We start from the raw sequence: 14775 nt of genomic DNA, 5'->3' as shown, positions 1-14775 counted from the left end.
TTTGGGTTAGGCAATTTATAGCAGCCCATAATAGTAGGTTTTACCAGGCCCATGTCTTTCGGCAAATGGGAATTTTGGGGCTCAGAGAGGTTGAGCAACGTGTCCAAGATCATAGAGTTAGTTAACTGTCAGAGCCTGGATTTAAGGCCAGGTCTATGTGGCTCTGAGGTCTGTGCCATTGATGGTGTCAAGGAGATAAGGTTTTTAGGCAGTGTTCAGACCCACACCTTGCTGTGTGACCTGGACAAGTTCAGCAACCTTTCTGAGCCATCCTTCACTGATCTGTAAAATGGGGGTAACCATGTAAATAATGCCTGGGGCTGCTGTGGGGATTGGTAGGTGTGCTCCACAGGGAGCACACAGCACAGCACCTGGTCCGCAGTGGGTACTTGGCCTGTGGTCACTCTCCTGATGATACCAGGCTCCCTCTCCCTTCTGCGAGGCCCTAGGCAGAAAGAACCACAGCACAGGAGACAGTTCTCATACTTGCCTGCAGTGTTTCCATCCCTGGAGAAGGAAGCCCTTCCCTCTGTAAATGACAGCTGTGTTGGAAATAAATGGATGCCTGGAAATCCAAGAAATGGAAACCACTCTTCTCTTGCTGTGTGATTTTAAAATGTCACTTAACCATGATAGTTTTTTTTTTCCTGTGGAATAACTTGAATGGTCCTTAACCCCACTTTATTTATTTAGACTTGAGGTTGAGAGCTACGCTGGGATAAACATGGGTTTTTGTTTCTCCATAGGTGAATTAGCCACAGAGTAGATTGTGCCTGGTAAGATGAGGACTCTGGCTGGCTTCTCCAGCAACCTGGCCCCCTGCTTTAGGGACTGTGGTCTGTCACCATCACTGTATGTCTGAGCAGCACGTTAATTTGAATATATTTTGTAATCAAGAATCGATAGACACGTAGAAATTTTATTTGCATGTAACAATATATGCGTACAATGAGTCAAAGAGCAATTCTTTTTCAATAATCTGCTGATTTGCGTCATTCATGTATTGACATAGATCATTGAGAGCTATGGGGTTATGCTGACTTACAGCCCAGTAGCCTGTATTGCTGAGAAATTCATTGACTTCCCCATCAAGCTCTGCCTCCTGACAAGTGATGAGGAAATCGAGCGATGACTACTTATAATGGCTGCTTGGTTACTACTGTTGAGGCTGCTGGAGTCAAATGGGGCTCTTAAAAAATGGCACCTCTTTTGGCTTCTGGAAAAGCCAAACTAGAGCCCAGTGCTGGAATGAACACAGCAATTAACATTACTTACAGGCCTCCTTTGTAATTCCCTGAACTGATGGCAGGCTGACTTCCCTTCCCATCAGTTTTACAGTGGGAAGAAGGGTGTGTTCTGCTCTTCAGCCTTCATTTTGGCCATCAGAGTTGAATTTTGATTTGAGATGCCTCTGACCAGTCTTTGCTGTCATTTGGAGGTGGTTAGCATCATAATCCACATCATGAATGAAATGGCAAACAGAAGGAGGATGGAGGGTTTGTCTCAGGCAAATCTCTTAAAGAGGAGGAAACAGGCCCAGAAAGGTTAAATGACTTTCCTAAGGCCACCTGGCTGCTAAATGACAGAGCTGGGACTAGTAGTGCACAGGCATGCTAACCCCTGCTGTCATGTTCTTTCTCCTTATTACTCTGTGTCTCTGTCTCCTATGGTTAAATACGGTCTTTTAGGAAGAGCTGAAGAAAAGGAAACTCACCTGTGTTAGCAACACTATGTCCCAGGAACTGTGCCAGATGCTTCATCTGCATTGGCTCATTTTATCCTCACAACCCCTTAGCCAGGCAGTGATCACCATTAAGCTGTTTGTACACAGATGGAGAGGTTAACTTACTGTTCTGTAAGACCACAAAGCTCTTTCTCCTAGGCTCTGTTAAATGCCTCCTTCATCTGACTTACTTCCTCTCTCAGCCTCCCTCACACTTTGAAGCACCATTTGATAGACTCCATTGGGAGGTTTTAAATGGCAAGGCTTCCTTGGGTTGAGGGCAATGGGTAGGTCACTTGTTACAGGCAAGTCTGAATACAGAAAATGTTGGTTTAAAAGGGAGTCAAACAAGACCTTCTGGGGAGTGGGGAGTGTGGTTTCTGAGGGAGTGGGCTTCTACTAGGCACTGGTATGGGCAGGGGTGGCAGGCTGCTATCAATCCAGGCTCTACTGCAGGCACAGCCTCTGGAAGGAAAGGAAACAGAGGGTGCACCTCAGGCCTGAGTATCCTTTGTGGTAGTTCTACCTAAGAGACAGGTAACTGATGCCAATTAAGAAAATCTTAAGTTTTTCGGATCACAGTACTTCTTGGTAACATGAAATCCATGCTCTGTTGCCCAGCAATTGGAAGTGACCTGTTCTCTGTAAAGACCTCTAGGAAAGAATGCCCCAGGTCTCAGCATCTCTCACGAGACATTCCCCAGGCATTGGAAGGCTCTTGCTATAGAAACACACTCAAAACAGGATTACGTCTTTTATTTCATGGATCTTCCTCCTCAAGTGCGTGATCCAGGGCGATGTTGGGTAGGAAAGGGAAGGAAAATTAGATTTGCACCTTCCGATTGTTCCAGCTATAGTCTTAGAAATTACAATTTGGTGAGGAACTGGCAATGGATATTAAGGTAATATCACTTTGGGGGAAACTATCATATGAAAATAAAAGCTTCTGTTCATAAGGGTATATTTAAAAATCATTTATTAAAATATTGCTTAGAACTTGAAAATTCATCAGTAGGTGAATTGTTTGGAAAGTATGGTTTATCCATACAGTGAGATGTTATACACTTTTAAAAATAACTTGGATCTACATGTAGTAACCTGGAAAGAGGCCCATTATACACTGTTTAATGAAGAAAGCAAGTTTCTGAGTAATGTATATAACATGATTCCATTTATATACAGCATACACCAACAGCACACAGTTTTATATATATAACTTAGGTCTTATATATATTTGCATGAGCAAAAAATAGAGAAGAGTACACAGCAAAATGTTAATATTACCTTAAGGGGGTGAAGTTTTAAATGAAAGAAAAATCTAGCAAAGTTTAAATTAAAATAAAATCCCCTGAGAAGAAAGGGATCAGAATGGTTACACGGTCCAGAAAGGAATAGGTGGACTCAATCACAGCTTTGTTTTGCCACCTCCACTCATTGTGCATTTTCAGGTCGGATTGCCTTGACGCACCAGAGATCAGCCCTATGCTAAGGCAGATCACAATGTGTTATGCCACAAGTGATATTGGTAAATAGTGCATTTGGAGAGAAAAGGCTGTAAAACTTCTCATCTGTAAAAGTTTCCAAGGCATACAAGAACTTTGGTATCTTGGTAAAAAGAATGTGTCTCCAGCCACACTTGGAATCTACCATGCTTCTGGTTGAGGCCCTGTAGCCTCCAGGGTCTCCCTGTCCATATCAGTAGATACTTCTTGCAGGGCCTACCTGACTATAAGCCATTGATTATAGCTATATTTAACCTATGAGAACCAATGCATAAGACCCCCGATAGTACCTAAATCTATTATAACAGTTAGTACATTACAGTTAGTCATTCAACCAACTCTTCCTGGAAGATAAGGGTCACCAGCGCAGAGATAAGTCTCTTCACCTTTTAGTCCAGAATACTTAGCACATGCTTGGCCCATAGTCATACAAGGTTAATAGAAAAAATATGTACTAAGTTATTGCACTGGAAAGACTGAATGGCTTCCAGTTGGCTTTCAGGGATTCCAGAGAGATTTCCCATAAAAAGGCAAGCCTTAATGAAAGAATTAAAAAGGAGGAAAGGAGTAGAGTGTACAACCTCCACCCAGCAGAAAAAGCTAATTCTGTTGTGGCAGCAAAATAATCTTTTGGGTCTTTCTCATCCTTAGAGAAAGGTATGTAACAAGAGTATTCAACCTTTTAGAATAAAACAGCAGAATTGAGCTATAAATGCAGAAGTATTATACTAAGAAAATGCCTTCCAGATATTGTTAAAGCAAATAGTATCATATCCAGCACAAAACCACAGTGAATTGATTTAATCAGACATTATCAGAGCAAGGAAGAAATAACATTCTGGTTTTAATGGCAAAAAAAAAAAAATCCCACCTCAAATTGCTTTGCAGGTACTGGTGGCACTCCGCAAGTTGTTCTTTGGAATGCAGTTTAAAAATATTGGGCCTTGGGTTAGGGAGGAATAGGACCACAGAGGCTTTTGTGTAGGAGAACAGCCCAGGTGTGGGGCTGCCTGGAGGCTCAGCCAGGTAGCTGGCTGCTGCAGCCTTGGCTTGGCTCCCATCTGACCCAGAAGACACTAAGAACACTGCTGGGTTAGCTGCCATGAGGTGGTGATGGATCATGGCTGTGGCCTGATTCTTGAGGAGCCATGGATTCACTGCAGTGTGCTGTGGCCATATGTGAACCCTGGCCATGTATGAGGTCCCCTGGGAGGAGGAGGAGAAAACCACATAATACATCGCCCCTTTCAGCAGCAACCACCATTGGAACAAGCTAGAGCCTGAGATTTCCCAGGCAGCATGGTCCGCAGGTTAGAAATGCTGCTTCCTGATTCTAGGGGCCTGGGATTTTGGGCAACAGCAAAAGAAGTGTTGGTTGGCCCCTGGAGATGAAGTATGGTACAGTCTTCACCTTCTGGGGTTCCAGCATGGGCTCAGAGTTGACAGGAGACAGAATTACAGAGTCCCAGCACAAGGTGGAACCTCAGAAGGCTTGCTCAACCTTCTGGTGTTTGTGGGGCCTCTACATCATCTAGGCCAACAATTAACCTAACTGAGCCTTTCCAGTAATAGGAAACTCACTTCTTCTGCAGCATCTCACAAAGCTGGATAACCTTTGTAATTGTAACCCTCCCCAAGAGTCTCATCCCAACCATCAACACAGCTTTCCTCCAGTCCAGGCCTCTCAAGAACCTCTGAGTTAGAGATAGACCTCCTTACAGTGTGGGGTTCTTGTTTTGGATCTTCTGTAACTTAGGGATCTTCTTCCTTTGCGGGTCTTTTTGTCTCCAGATATTCTTGTCCAGTTGTCCTCCAATCATCACTGTCCCTTAGAATTAGAGGCTTAAAGAATCCTGATGCCCAAACCTCACTAAATCATACTCTCTGGGGGTAGAACTAAAGCACTGATATTTTTAAAGCTCTCCAGATAATTCCACTGCATAGCCAAGGCTGAGAACCACTGTCTTGCTCCCTGAACCTGGTCAACTTCTTGAGGTTTATGCTATGGAATCAGGTATCCTAGATTTGAATCTTGCCTCTACCACTTGGGCAATTCCTTGTGTTTTTGTTTTCTCATTTGTTATATGGGGATAATAGTATCTACCTCAAAAAGCTGTTGAACGAGCTACATGAGAACACATGTAGGTCAAGAATAATCTCTGGCATATAGTAAGTATAGCTAAATGCTATAAGATTTAGCAAGTGTTCTATAAAATTTAACTCATGTGCCTAGGACAGGGCCTAGTGAATGTTGACATAATATTTGTGCACTTGCCATGAGATAGGCATTGTTCTAAGCACTTTACTTTTGTTGTGTTGAAGATCTAGTATAAGAAAAATTGCATAAATAAAACGCGTCTTCAGAACCTCTTCACCTGGTAGGGTCTATTGTTTCAAACTACCCATTTGACTCACACCCTAGTGAACTCTCTGAACCCCTTATCATCCCACATGTTTTCTTGCCTCCCATGAAAATCTCCTTAAGACTTCTACAGAAGATCTGTACCTTTAAAAGCATCCAACATGACTACATTAAGAGCTCATCAATGGTCAATTCAATATGTTTTGTTGCCTCTTGTTAAGCCTAGTGCCTGTTAATGAGCTGGGCATTTAAGAGATGCCTAGTAAATTATTTGTGGGATGACTAAACTAATTAACCTGGTAAAAGACTACACTAATATAATTTTGCAAAAGAGATGGACAAAGACTGAATTCACAGGAATGGTGAGGATGCTGAGAAAAGAGTTCTACAAAGTACCTACTATGTCCTAGGCATCCTAGACACTTTTCACAATCATAAGAAGTGAATGTTCAGGTCATCTCTTGGTGTATAACAAATCACCCCAAACTTAGTCTCTTAAAGTAATAATTAGCTTGCTTGTGAATTTGTTCTTAGGTGGTTACATAGCAGGAACAGCACCTCTTTGTTCTAAGACAGCTCGACAGGGGGCTAGAGTATCCACTTTCAAAACAGTTCACACCTGTACTCCAGCCTTTATGGAACCACCCTAGTGGCATAGGCTTCTCACTCACAGCCCCAGGCTGGCTCTGGGTTGGATGGGTTGGGATAGAAAACTCTTGCCATGAAAATATAGCTCTCCATCTCAGCCTCTCCACTCCCCATTCCAAAGGGAGACGTGTCTGTGCTTGGGGAGAAGCCAAGCAAAGCAAAAGATTTCAACAGCGAAAGGAGGAAACACACCCACTGAGGTTCTCATAGCAACATAATCACGCACAGGCAGCAGCCTATTTCGGTGGGAGCTTGTTTCAGCTCCCCTCCTCCCTGGTTAGTCACAGAAGGGATGCACAAGCAGAAGCAGTGTTGGGTGGGGGCAGAGTGTCGGACTGAAAGTCAGGAGGCTGAGGAGCTGGGTCCTCTGCTTGCTGATGGACCATGGACAAATGTCCTCCTCTCTCCAATCTTGGGGTCCTTATTTGTAAAATGAGAGGATTGGACCACAGAGCGGTGAGGATCATTTCTGATTTCCTTTGATTGCACAAACACTGAGACACTTTTGGTAGGGGATTAGATGTCTCTCAGAATCTTTTGTCTCTGAGAAGATGCCTAGAGAAAAAGGAATTCAATAGGGTAAAAGTCATTCTCCAGATTCACATCATTTATTTTCCTACCACTTTCTGCATGTTGACAGAACAGGAAGAACGACTGGGTGTTGTCAAGGACTCTGCTCACTCACCCCTAACTCTAACCCAGGTCTGTGTTCTGAGAAGGGAAAAGGTTAAGGAGGTTAAGGTCATCTTTTTATTCAAGTTTTCACACACACACACACACACACACACACACACACACACACGGTCTCATTAACTCAAGTCTCTTGCTACATTTTGCTACATTTTCATCCTTCTCATTCTTCATCCTCTCCTCTCTCTATCCCTCACTTCTCACCTCTACTTAGTGCAATGTATCCTCTCTTTCCCCGAGGACCGGATGATGGAGGCATGTTTCGTACTGAGAACGATTCTAGCCCTTTTCTTCAATGGACTCTGGGGTTAGTTGAGGACAGTCAGGCTCACACTCCCCAGTTATCAAAGGTGACGATAAAAGCAAATAGGGCATTTGGGAAGGACCTCCCCAAACAAGTACAGAGATGAAGTGAAGACAGCCGGGTGCTCAGGGAGCATCTTTTAGGTCTCAGTCCTTGACTTGTAGGCTGAAAGCTTAAAAGTACAGCTGTTTTAAGGAGTCAGCCTGAGTGTCCTGTTGCAAAGGGAGAGGCAGAGTGGGGTCCCCCGCTTTTGTTCTATCTCCCAGTGCCCGACAGATGGCCAGTAAAACAGAGAAAAAGAAGCTCTCAAAGTGAAGACAGGAATGCATTGTATAAAAATTCACACCCCCTGCTGCCGCCCAAACTCCCTTAAAAAAGGATCAAGAGAATCCTGACGGGTACGTGACATCCTCCCTCTCTCCCATAAAAGGGACTTCAAAATCTGGCGATGGTGGGGGAAGGGTGAGGAGGGAGAAGAGAAATGCGTGGGCAGGGGGCTGCCAGGGAAGACTGGAGTGGGGTGGGGGGGCACTGCAGTCTCGCATTTGACTTTCTCCCACCCTCTTTCCCAAGCCACTCTGGCCGCCACCTTTGCCCCTCCCTCTCAGCCTGAAAGGGGCTTGGAGTCCCAAGGGCTTTGGGTACAGAGATTGGGAGAAAAGGATAAAGAATGACACCACACTTACCCCTAGAGTTGAAGGATTTAAGGACCCTCCCCCATCCAGACACCCACCCCTTCGTTCCCCAAACCGTAATTCGCCAAGGAAGGATCCAGGAACTGGCGGAGGAGCGGGAGAGCTGGGGTGGGACGGGGTGGGGAGGGTGCGAGTTAACTGTGGCCCGGTCTCGCCCGGACCTCGCCCTAGGTGGGAGCACGCGCACCGGGTCTAAGAACCTGCAAGAGCCTTGCCCGGCGCCGGCTTTCTCTGGGCCTCCCGCGCGGGCCTGGCCTCCACGCAAGTTGTGTGCAGCGCCAGGGAGTGGAGGCGGCCGAGACCCTCGGAGACCAGGGGAGGGGGCGGGCCCGGGGGCGCTGGGGGCCCTCGGTCTGCGCCCAGCCGCCGCCTGCTCCACCGAACCTCCTACCCCGCCCCCACTCACCCGGCTCAGCCCCTAGGAGAGACGCGCAGGAAGCGTGTTGCTTCGCCCAGCGGATCGGCAGAAGTTGAGAGGAGTTGGCGGCTGCCTCTGGCCGGCCGGACTTTGCGAGCAGCCTGGAGAGGATCCGCGACCGCCGCCGCCGCCGCCGCCGCCGCGGAGCCTTCGGGGCTGCTTCCCTCGCGCTTGGCCCGCAGCGCGGGTGGAGAGGGGCGGGGAGGGGGTCGGGGGCACGAGAAGAACTTGAAACTGTGTGAAGGAATCCGGAGCAGATGAGAAGGGAGGAAAATCAAACAAAGTGGAGACTGCAGAACAGACTCCGCCGTGGCTGACTGTGCCGGCTGACGCTCGAGCAGAGGGGCTGGGTTGGATTTTTTTTCTCCCATCCTCTCGCTCTCTCTTTTAAAGCTACACCAGCTCTCTCGCTTTCTCTACTATCTCTGTATCACCAAATCCTTGCTGGCTCTTATGGGCATGAAACACTCCTCCCGCTGCCTGCTCCTAAGGAGGAAAATGGCGGAGAACGCGGCCGAGAACACCGAGGTAAGGAGGCGAGCGAGCAGGGGCTCTCGGAGACCCCGCCGCCCACCCGGACCACCGCGCCGCCGCCGCCGCCGCCGCTCAGCACCGAGTGCCAAACTTTCCCCAGCTTCATCCCGCTTGCTTCTGCCGTCCTGCTCGTGTGTGTGTGTGTGTGTGTGTGTGTGTGTGTGTGTGTGTGTTGGTGGGGGGTAGGGGGGAAGTTCATGTCTCAGGTCCCCTCCCTCTTGAAAATGCAAAACAGCCACTCTCACCCCATCACCCTCTCCTGCCACCCGCTGCTCCCTTCTCCTGCCCCCAAGTCCCAAATCCTGGGCAGCCGCGCTCCCCTGCCCTCTCCTCTGGGCTCCGTGAGGGCTCCCGGGTCCCGGCTTTGTGCAGAGCTGGGGTGGGTAATCCTGGGGCCAGGTCTGCTCCCTGCAGTGCCTTGACCACCATCTGCCGCTGCCTCAGCTTTACCCTTCAAGCTCGAGTCGGTCCCCGAGCTCTCCGTCCCCGCAGCAGCGCGGAGAGCTCCCGGCCGCGGGGGCCGAGCCGGCGGGAGGATTCGGGCACCTCCTACAGACCCTCCGGCACAGATCTGGGCCAGAGAGAAGTCTGCAATCCTCAGATGTCAGAGCCGCCTCTGGGGCGCTAAACCCGGCAGGGCACACGGGCCGCGGCCACCTTCAGCACCAGGGACAGCGTCCGCCCCTGCAGCAGCCGAGCCTGCGCGGACTGTGGGGGCTGCGCGCCGCTGGCTGCAGTGAGAAATGGGTCTGCAGCCACTCGTCCCGCAAGGGCTTTTGAGGAGGTCGCTCTAGCTCCGCAAATTGTGTTCTCGGCCCCCGCCTTCGGCAGCCTTTTTCGCTACTCTCCAGCTGGCCCTGAGCCGCAGAGAGCCCTGCTGGGCTTTGCGTCCCGAGGCTCGAGGCTGTGATCCCTCGCCTCGCTCTGACCCCGCTGTCATTACAACAACCGGACTATTCCGTAGGCTCCGGGCACCTGTAGTCACGAAGGGGATCAGCGTGGGCAGCCCCCTTACCTTCCTGGAGAAACGGTGCGCCGAGATGGGGGCGGAGTGGGGCATGTGTGTGAAGATCGTCCCTTACTCAGTGGCAGGAAAAAGACACAGAGAGCAAACTCCCAGGCTCTATTAATAGCTGGGTGTCTGGTGGGGCTGCCGCACATTTCACATATGGTTACCCATATGCAGCGGGGGGCGGGGATGGGGGTGTGGCGCGGGGATTGTCCCTCTGTCTTGCCGGAATGCAAAAAGGCAGAGAGACCCTTCCTGGTCTTCTTTCCTCGAGGTCTTAACTGTGCGCTAAAACCCCTACCCCACCGCGTAGGCAGCAAAGCTTTATAAATCCCCATTCTCTGAGAGACTAGAAGCAGCATGCATCTGGCAATTGTCGATTTCAAAACAAACACGCTCCGGGATTTGAAAGCAGCGGGGCATTCAGTAGCGAATGCTGTCTCCTTGAGTTAGGGCAAAGCCTGCATGCCTGCCGTCCCCTCACCACTTCCTCTTCCCCAGCCCCCACCTGAGAGCAGACATTAGGAATGATGTGTAGTGCGAGGCGGCTAGCCTCCCAGCAGAACGCCATCCTTACCATTCCCCTCACCCTCCGCCCTCTGATCGCCCACCCGCCGAAAGGGTTTCTAAAAATAGCCCAGGGCTTCAAGGCCGTGCTTCTGTGAAGTGTGGAGCGAGCGGGCACGTAGCGGTCTCTGCCAGGTGGCTGGAGCCCTGGAAGCGAGAAGGCGCTTCCTCCCTGCATTTCCACCTCACCCCACCCCTGGCTCATTTTTCTAAAAAAAAGTTTTTGCGGTTCCCTTTGCCTCGTACACCCGCTGCTGCGCAGGGTCTGGGTGCAGACCCCTGCCAGGTTCCGCAGTGTGCAGCGCCGGCTGCTGCGCTCTCCCAACCTCGGCGAGGGTTAAAGGCGTCCGGAGCAGGCAGAGCGCCGCGCGCCGGGCTATTTTTACTTGCTTCCCCCGCCGCTCCGCGCTCCCCCTTCTCAGCAGTTGCACATGCCAGCTCTGCTCAAGGCATCAATGAAAACAGCAGTAGGGGCGGCTGGGCTCCTGCGAACAACAACAAAACAAACAAACAAAAAACCACGTCGCGTGCGGGGCACCAAGGCAGTGCGGGGAGGGACAGACCCAGCTGGGTCTCCTTGGAGGGGTGTGAGCCAGGTTGGCGGATCAGTTCTTAGCAACTTCCCTGGAGAAGGGGTAGAACCCAGACTTGGTCAAACGTGCCTAGCGGAGGCATCCAGGCAGCGTGACGATCACTTGGTTTCCCTCCAGGAACTGGCTGTTTTTGGAATAAGCCAGGACTAGAGCAGCACTTCCAAAAGTGGGGTGTTGTGGGCTTGCCTGCATTTATGGTAGATGAGAGCGGCAGGAGCACGCCTCCATGTGTGTCAGTGGGTGGTGGGGAGCGTGGTAGTGGTCCTAGTTCTGAATTCCACGTCTCTTTATCAAGCACCGGCTCTGTACCAGGAAAGCTAGGTACCCAAGTTCCAAACATGAGGACCACCTGGTCCCTGCTCTGGAGGGGCTCACAGTCTCATGGACAACTATGATGGATAATCCTGTAGGCACCTTTTCCTGCTTTTTGTTGTTTATCTCATTCCATCCTCACAACAATCCTGTGAGATAAGCGAAGATTAGTATTCATTTCTTATCCCCATTTTATAGTTGAGGACACCGAGGCTGAGGTCAAGCAATTGCTGGAAGTCTTCTGGTGGGTTAAGTCAGCCCTGAGACACACATTGCCCCCACTTCTGATTCATTGCTGTTTGCCCTACCCTTGCTATTTCTAACAAGATGCCATGTGTGAATGCGAGTAGATGAGGAGTGGGCGGAGAGGAATACTTTGGAAGGGAGAGAGGCAGTGATGGGGGTGGGCAAGGATGGGAGAAGGTATTCGTTCACAAGGTAAAGATACGGAGAGATACTCCAACCATTGGTCAGGAAGGGAGCAAGTGAAGAATAAAACTACTTACATTGTGACCAAAGCCTCCCTCCACAAAGTGAAGTACCCAGCTAGGGCATGAGAGCACCAACATCACACGCTTGCTGGGCACTGTTGGCAATGGATGGCCCTGGGGGCACTCTTCAACCGCTCTGACCTCAGTTCCCTTCTCTGTTAACTTGAGCTGATTCTCCTCATGGAATAGGGCAGGTATGGGTATAAGGAAATGCCAGGACAGCCCCTGGCACATGGCAAACACGCAGTAGTGTTAGTTCCATGTACGCTTTCTCTTGATCACTCAGCTATGCTTCTCTTCCTCAGCTAAGGGAATCACCATTCTGCCAGACTCTTCTCCCTCTCCCCTGTTCCCTAGGTGTCATGAGAAACCTCCTCTGTGGCCTTCTGGAACATGTGCAAAGCCTCCAGTCCCACTCTCCTCTTCCGCCCATTGTCAGTGCCCAAGACATGTCATCTCACCTCTGCCCTCACTAAGGCACTTTCCTCTGAACTGTTGGTCCTCTTTAATCCAGCCTCATAATCCTACTGTACTGGATCAGCTTTTGGAAGCACAAATCTGCTCATGATCAGGCATCTCTTCAAAAACTTAGGATGTTGTCCTATTGCCTACAGGACACTGGATAAAGCCCAGTTTCCTTAGCATGGTGTGCAAAGCCCATTAATACCTGCATCATGCAATTCTTGGAAAAGACCTCCGACTACATACCTGAATGCTTTTGTGCATACTCTTTCCTCTGCCTGTGCCACTCTTTCCCCCTTCTTCTCTCTGGAAAACAATCTTTTTCAACCTGCAAGACCCAGCTCAAATGTTACCTCCTCTGGGCAGGCTTCCCAGATCTGCCATTTATCCTCTGTCCCCAGGGAGGGGGATTACCCTTTCTTATGTGTTCCTAATGCCTGTCTCTCACCTTTCCTATTGCAAGATAATTGGCTTTTTGTGTGTCTACTTACATGTCTATTAGATAATGTACTTTTTTTTTGAATTTGTGGGCCTGACACACAATAAGTAATAAATGTTAATAAATGTTGACTGAATTGATGTATGTGATTGTGAATAAACTCTTGAGCCTTCTGGGCTTTAGTCACTCATGGCTTTCTGTAAATTGGGATTCCTATCTCCCACCCCACCTGTCTGCTGTACTTAGTTGCTGTGAACCTTTGCAACTCAAAATGGGTAAATATTCTGGGAATTAAGGTGTTGAAGCCAGTCAAATCACGGGTACATTTTGGTTATTCATGTACCTGTTCAATATTCAGTAATTACCGACTCTTACTGTGGAGTGCTCATCTGAATAGCAGATGAATGGATTAATCACAATGCCCAATTATGAACCGTGGGGGATAATGGACCCTCCTGAGCTACTGCTTGCTTTACTGATACTTGGTGAAAGTCTGATGCATGATGCATTATTTATGGCGATGATTCCCTGATCAGGGTTTTATCACCTCAAAGGAGAGCCCCCAGGAGTCGGGAAACAGTTTTAGCAAAGAGTCACTTTGGAAACTGATATATTTTTTTGTTTTTGAATGTTCTGTTGACTTGCTGGCCCAGGGAGAGGGAATAATTACAGGTTGGAAAAAATCCTACAATGTGACAGTGAGATTAGGGGTTGCAGTGAGTTATGGGGATAACTGAGCTGACTTCTGGCATGGTGTATCTTGGTGGTTTTGGCTAGTAGATCTTTCTCCTCAGGAAGTTACTTTCAGCTGAAGAATGTGGTCCCCTTATTACAGGGGTCAGGGAATTGAGGAAGAGGAGGAACCAGGCACAGTTCTTTGAGGATGGTCTTCATCTATGTCTGTTTCTGCAGAGTGTGTACACTAACCAGTGGGCTATGGAGACAGACTTCCTGGTTTTCAATCCAGTTCTGGACCTAGTAGATGTGTTGCTACATCGAGCAAGTTGCCTAACATCTCTGGGCCTTTTAAGATTGTTGTGATGATGAAAAGGGTTAATTTATGCAAAGAATTAGAACATTGCCTTATACATGGTGAGTTCTCAATAAGCGTTGATGATTATGATCCTGCTAGCTTTTAGGAGTCTTGCCAAAAAAGTGCAAACTGGAAGTATTCTCCCACTTTCTCATTTCTGTAGCTGAAATGACCCATAAAACCACGGTCCACGTGACTTTTTCCTCCCTCCACAAACACTGATTTCAGTCCTTAAGTGAGCTCAGGAGAATTAAGAAGATACCCCCCCTTTTTTTTTTGCCTGGCAAATTTGGCTTTTCAGAGTCCTAAATTGGCTTTTGGCTGTCAAAGACGGTGAAACACAACACTCCTGTCTCCAATTCAGGAGTGGGTTTCATTTCCTCCTCTTTGCTAACTGCAATGGGAAGTGATTATCACATACCAGTGTGGAACATGCAAAAATCTGTAAAAACAGTCCTTACACCTTGGAGTCTACTCTGCCAGCAGGGGGAAAATGGGCAGCCTGAAAATATGTGCACAGCCAAGGTAACTGAAAGCAGCCTCTGTATGTGAGAAGCAAGCAGGTGGTGCTGTTGTGAACTGGCTTAGTCACAAGACAGAGTGAGCATAGGCAAGAAGGGACCTCCGAAAGGTCATTCTGTCCATGCCTCCATCTCCGAGAACCACCTAACCCAAGATGCACTGTTGGCCACTTGGTCTCTTGTTAAAAAGCTTCAGAGAAGGGAATTTCCCCAAACTCCTCGAGTGTCTCAGTAGTCGGAAGTTCTCCCTGAAGTCTGAGCTCAAACTCTTCGATTGCAATCTGAGTCACCTTCATTTATGTTATTCTAAAAAGAGATGAAAGCTGGCTGGCTACCTTTTCATTTGGGGTTGTCTCACTCTTTTTACTAGTTTTTGTTCCAATTGATTCCAATCCCTTTTTCTGATATTCTGGTATTAGATTTCTAATAGGAATAGCTAGGAGAGGAGTGTTTGAGATTTGCCTCTCCAGTA

General features: G+C 48.5%; 1 protein-coding gene and 1 long non-coding RNA gene across 7 annotated transcripts in view; one reads left to right on the top strand and one right to left on the bottom strand.

The window, feature by feature from the left end:
• Positions 1–14775, top strand: part of PRMT8 (protein arginine methyltransferase 8) — a 202916-nt gene that overhangs the window by 99694 nt on the left and 88447 nt on the right. The window contains exon 1 of one of the 6 annotated variants that reach the window (XM_055281074.2): positions 8344–8870. The exons of 4 other annotated variants lie outside the window; for them this stretch is intronic. In XM_055281074.2, the coding sequence (XP_055137049.1) occupies positions 8796–8870 (75 nt within the window). In that variant the 5' untranslated portion in view covers positions 8344–8795. Of the gene's footprint in view, positions 1–8343; positions 8871–14775 lie in introns of those variants that run through there. One more of the 6 variants, XM_055281075.2, reaches the window with a different exon arrangement.
• LOC134736693 (uncharacterized) lies at positions 902–7330 on the bottom strand. The gene is made up of 2 exons (XR_010120944.1): positions 7130–7330; positions 902–6946 (listed from the first exon to the last, which is right to left on the bottom strand). It is a non-coding gene; the product is annotated as an uncharacterized lncRNA (long non-coding RNA).

Source organism: Symphalangus syndactylus, chromosome 5 (genome assembly GCF_028878055.3).
Source record: "Symphalangus syndactylus isolate Jambi chromosome 5, NHGRI_mSymSyn1-v2.1_pri, whole genome shotgun sequence".
Classification (NCBI taxonomy): domain Eukaryota; kingdom Metazoa; phylum Chordata; class Mammalia; order Primates; family Hylobatidae; genus Symphalangus; species Symphalangus syndactylus.
The sequence above is the reverse complement of the archived record's forward strand: the minus strand, read 5'-3'. Positions and strand labels throughout refer to the sequence as shown.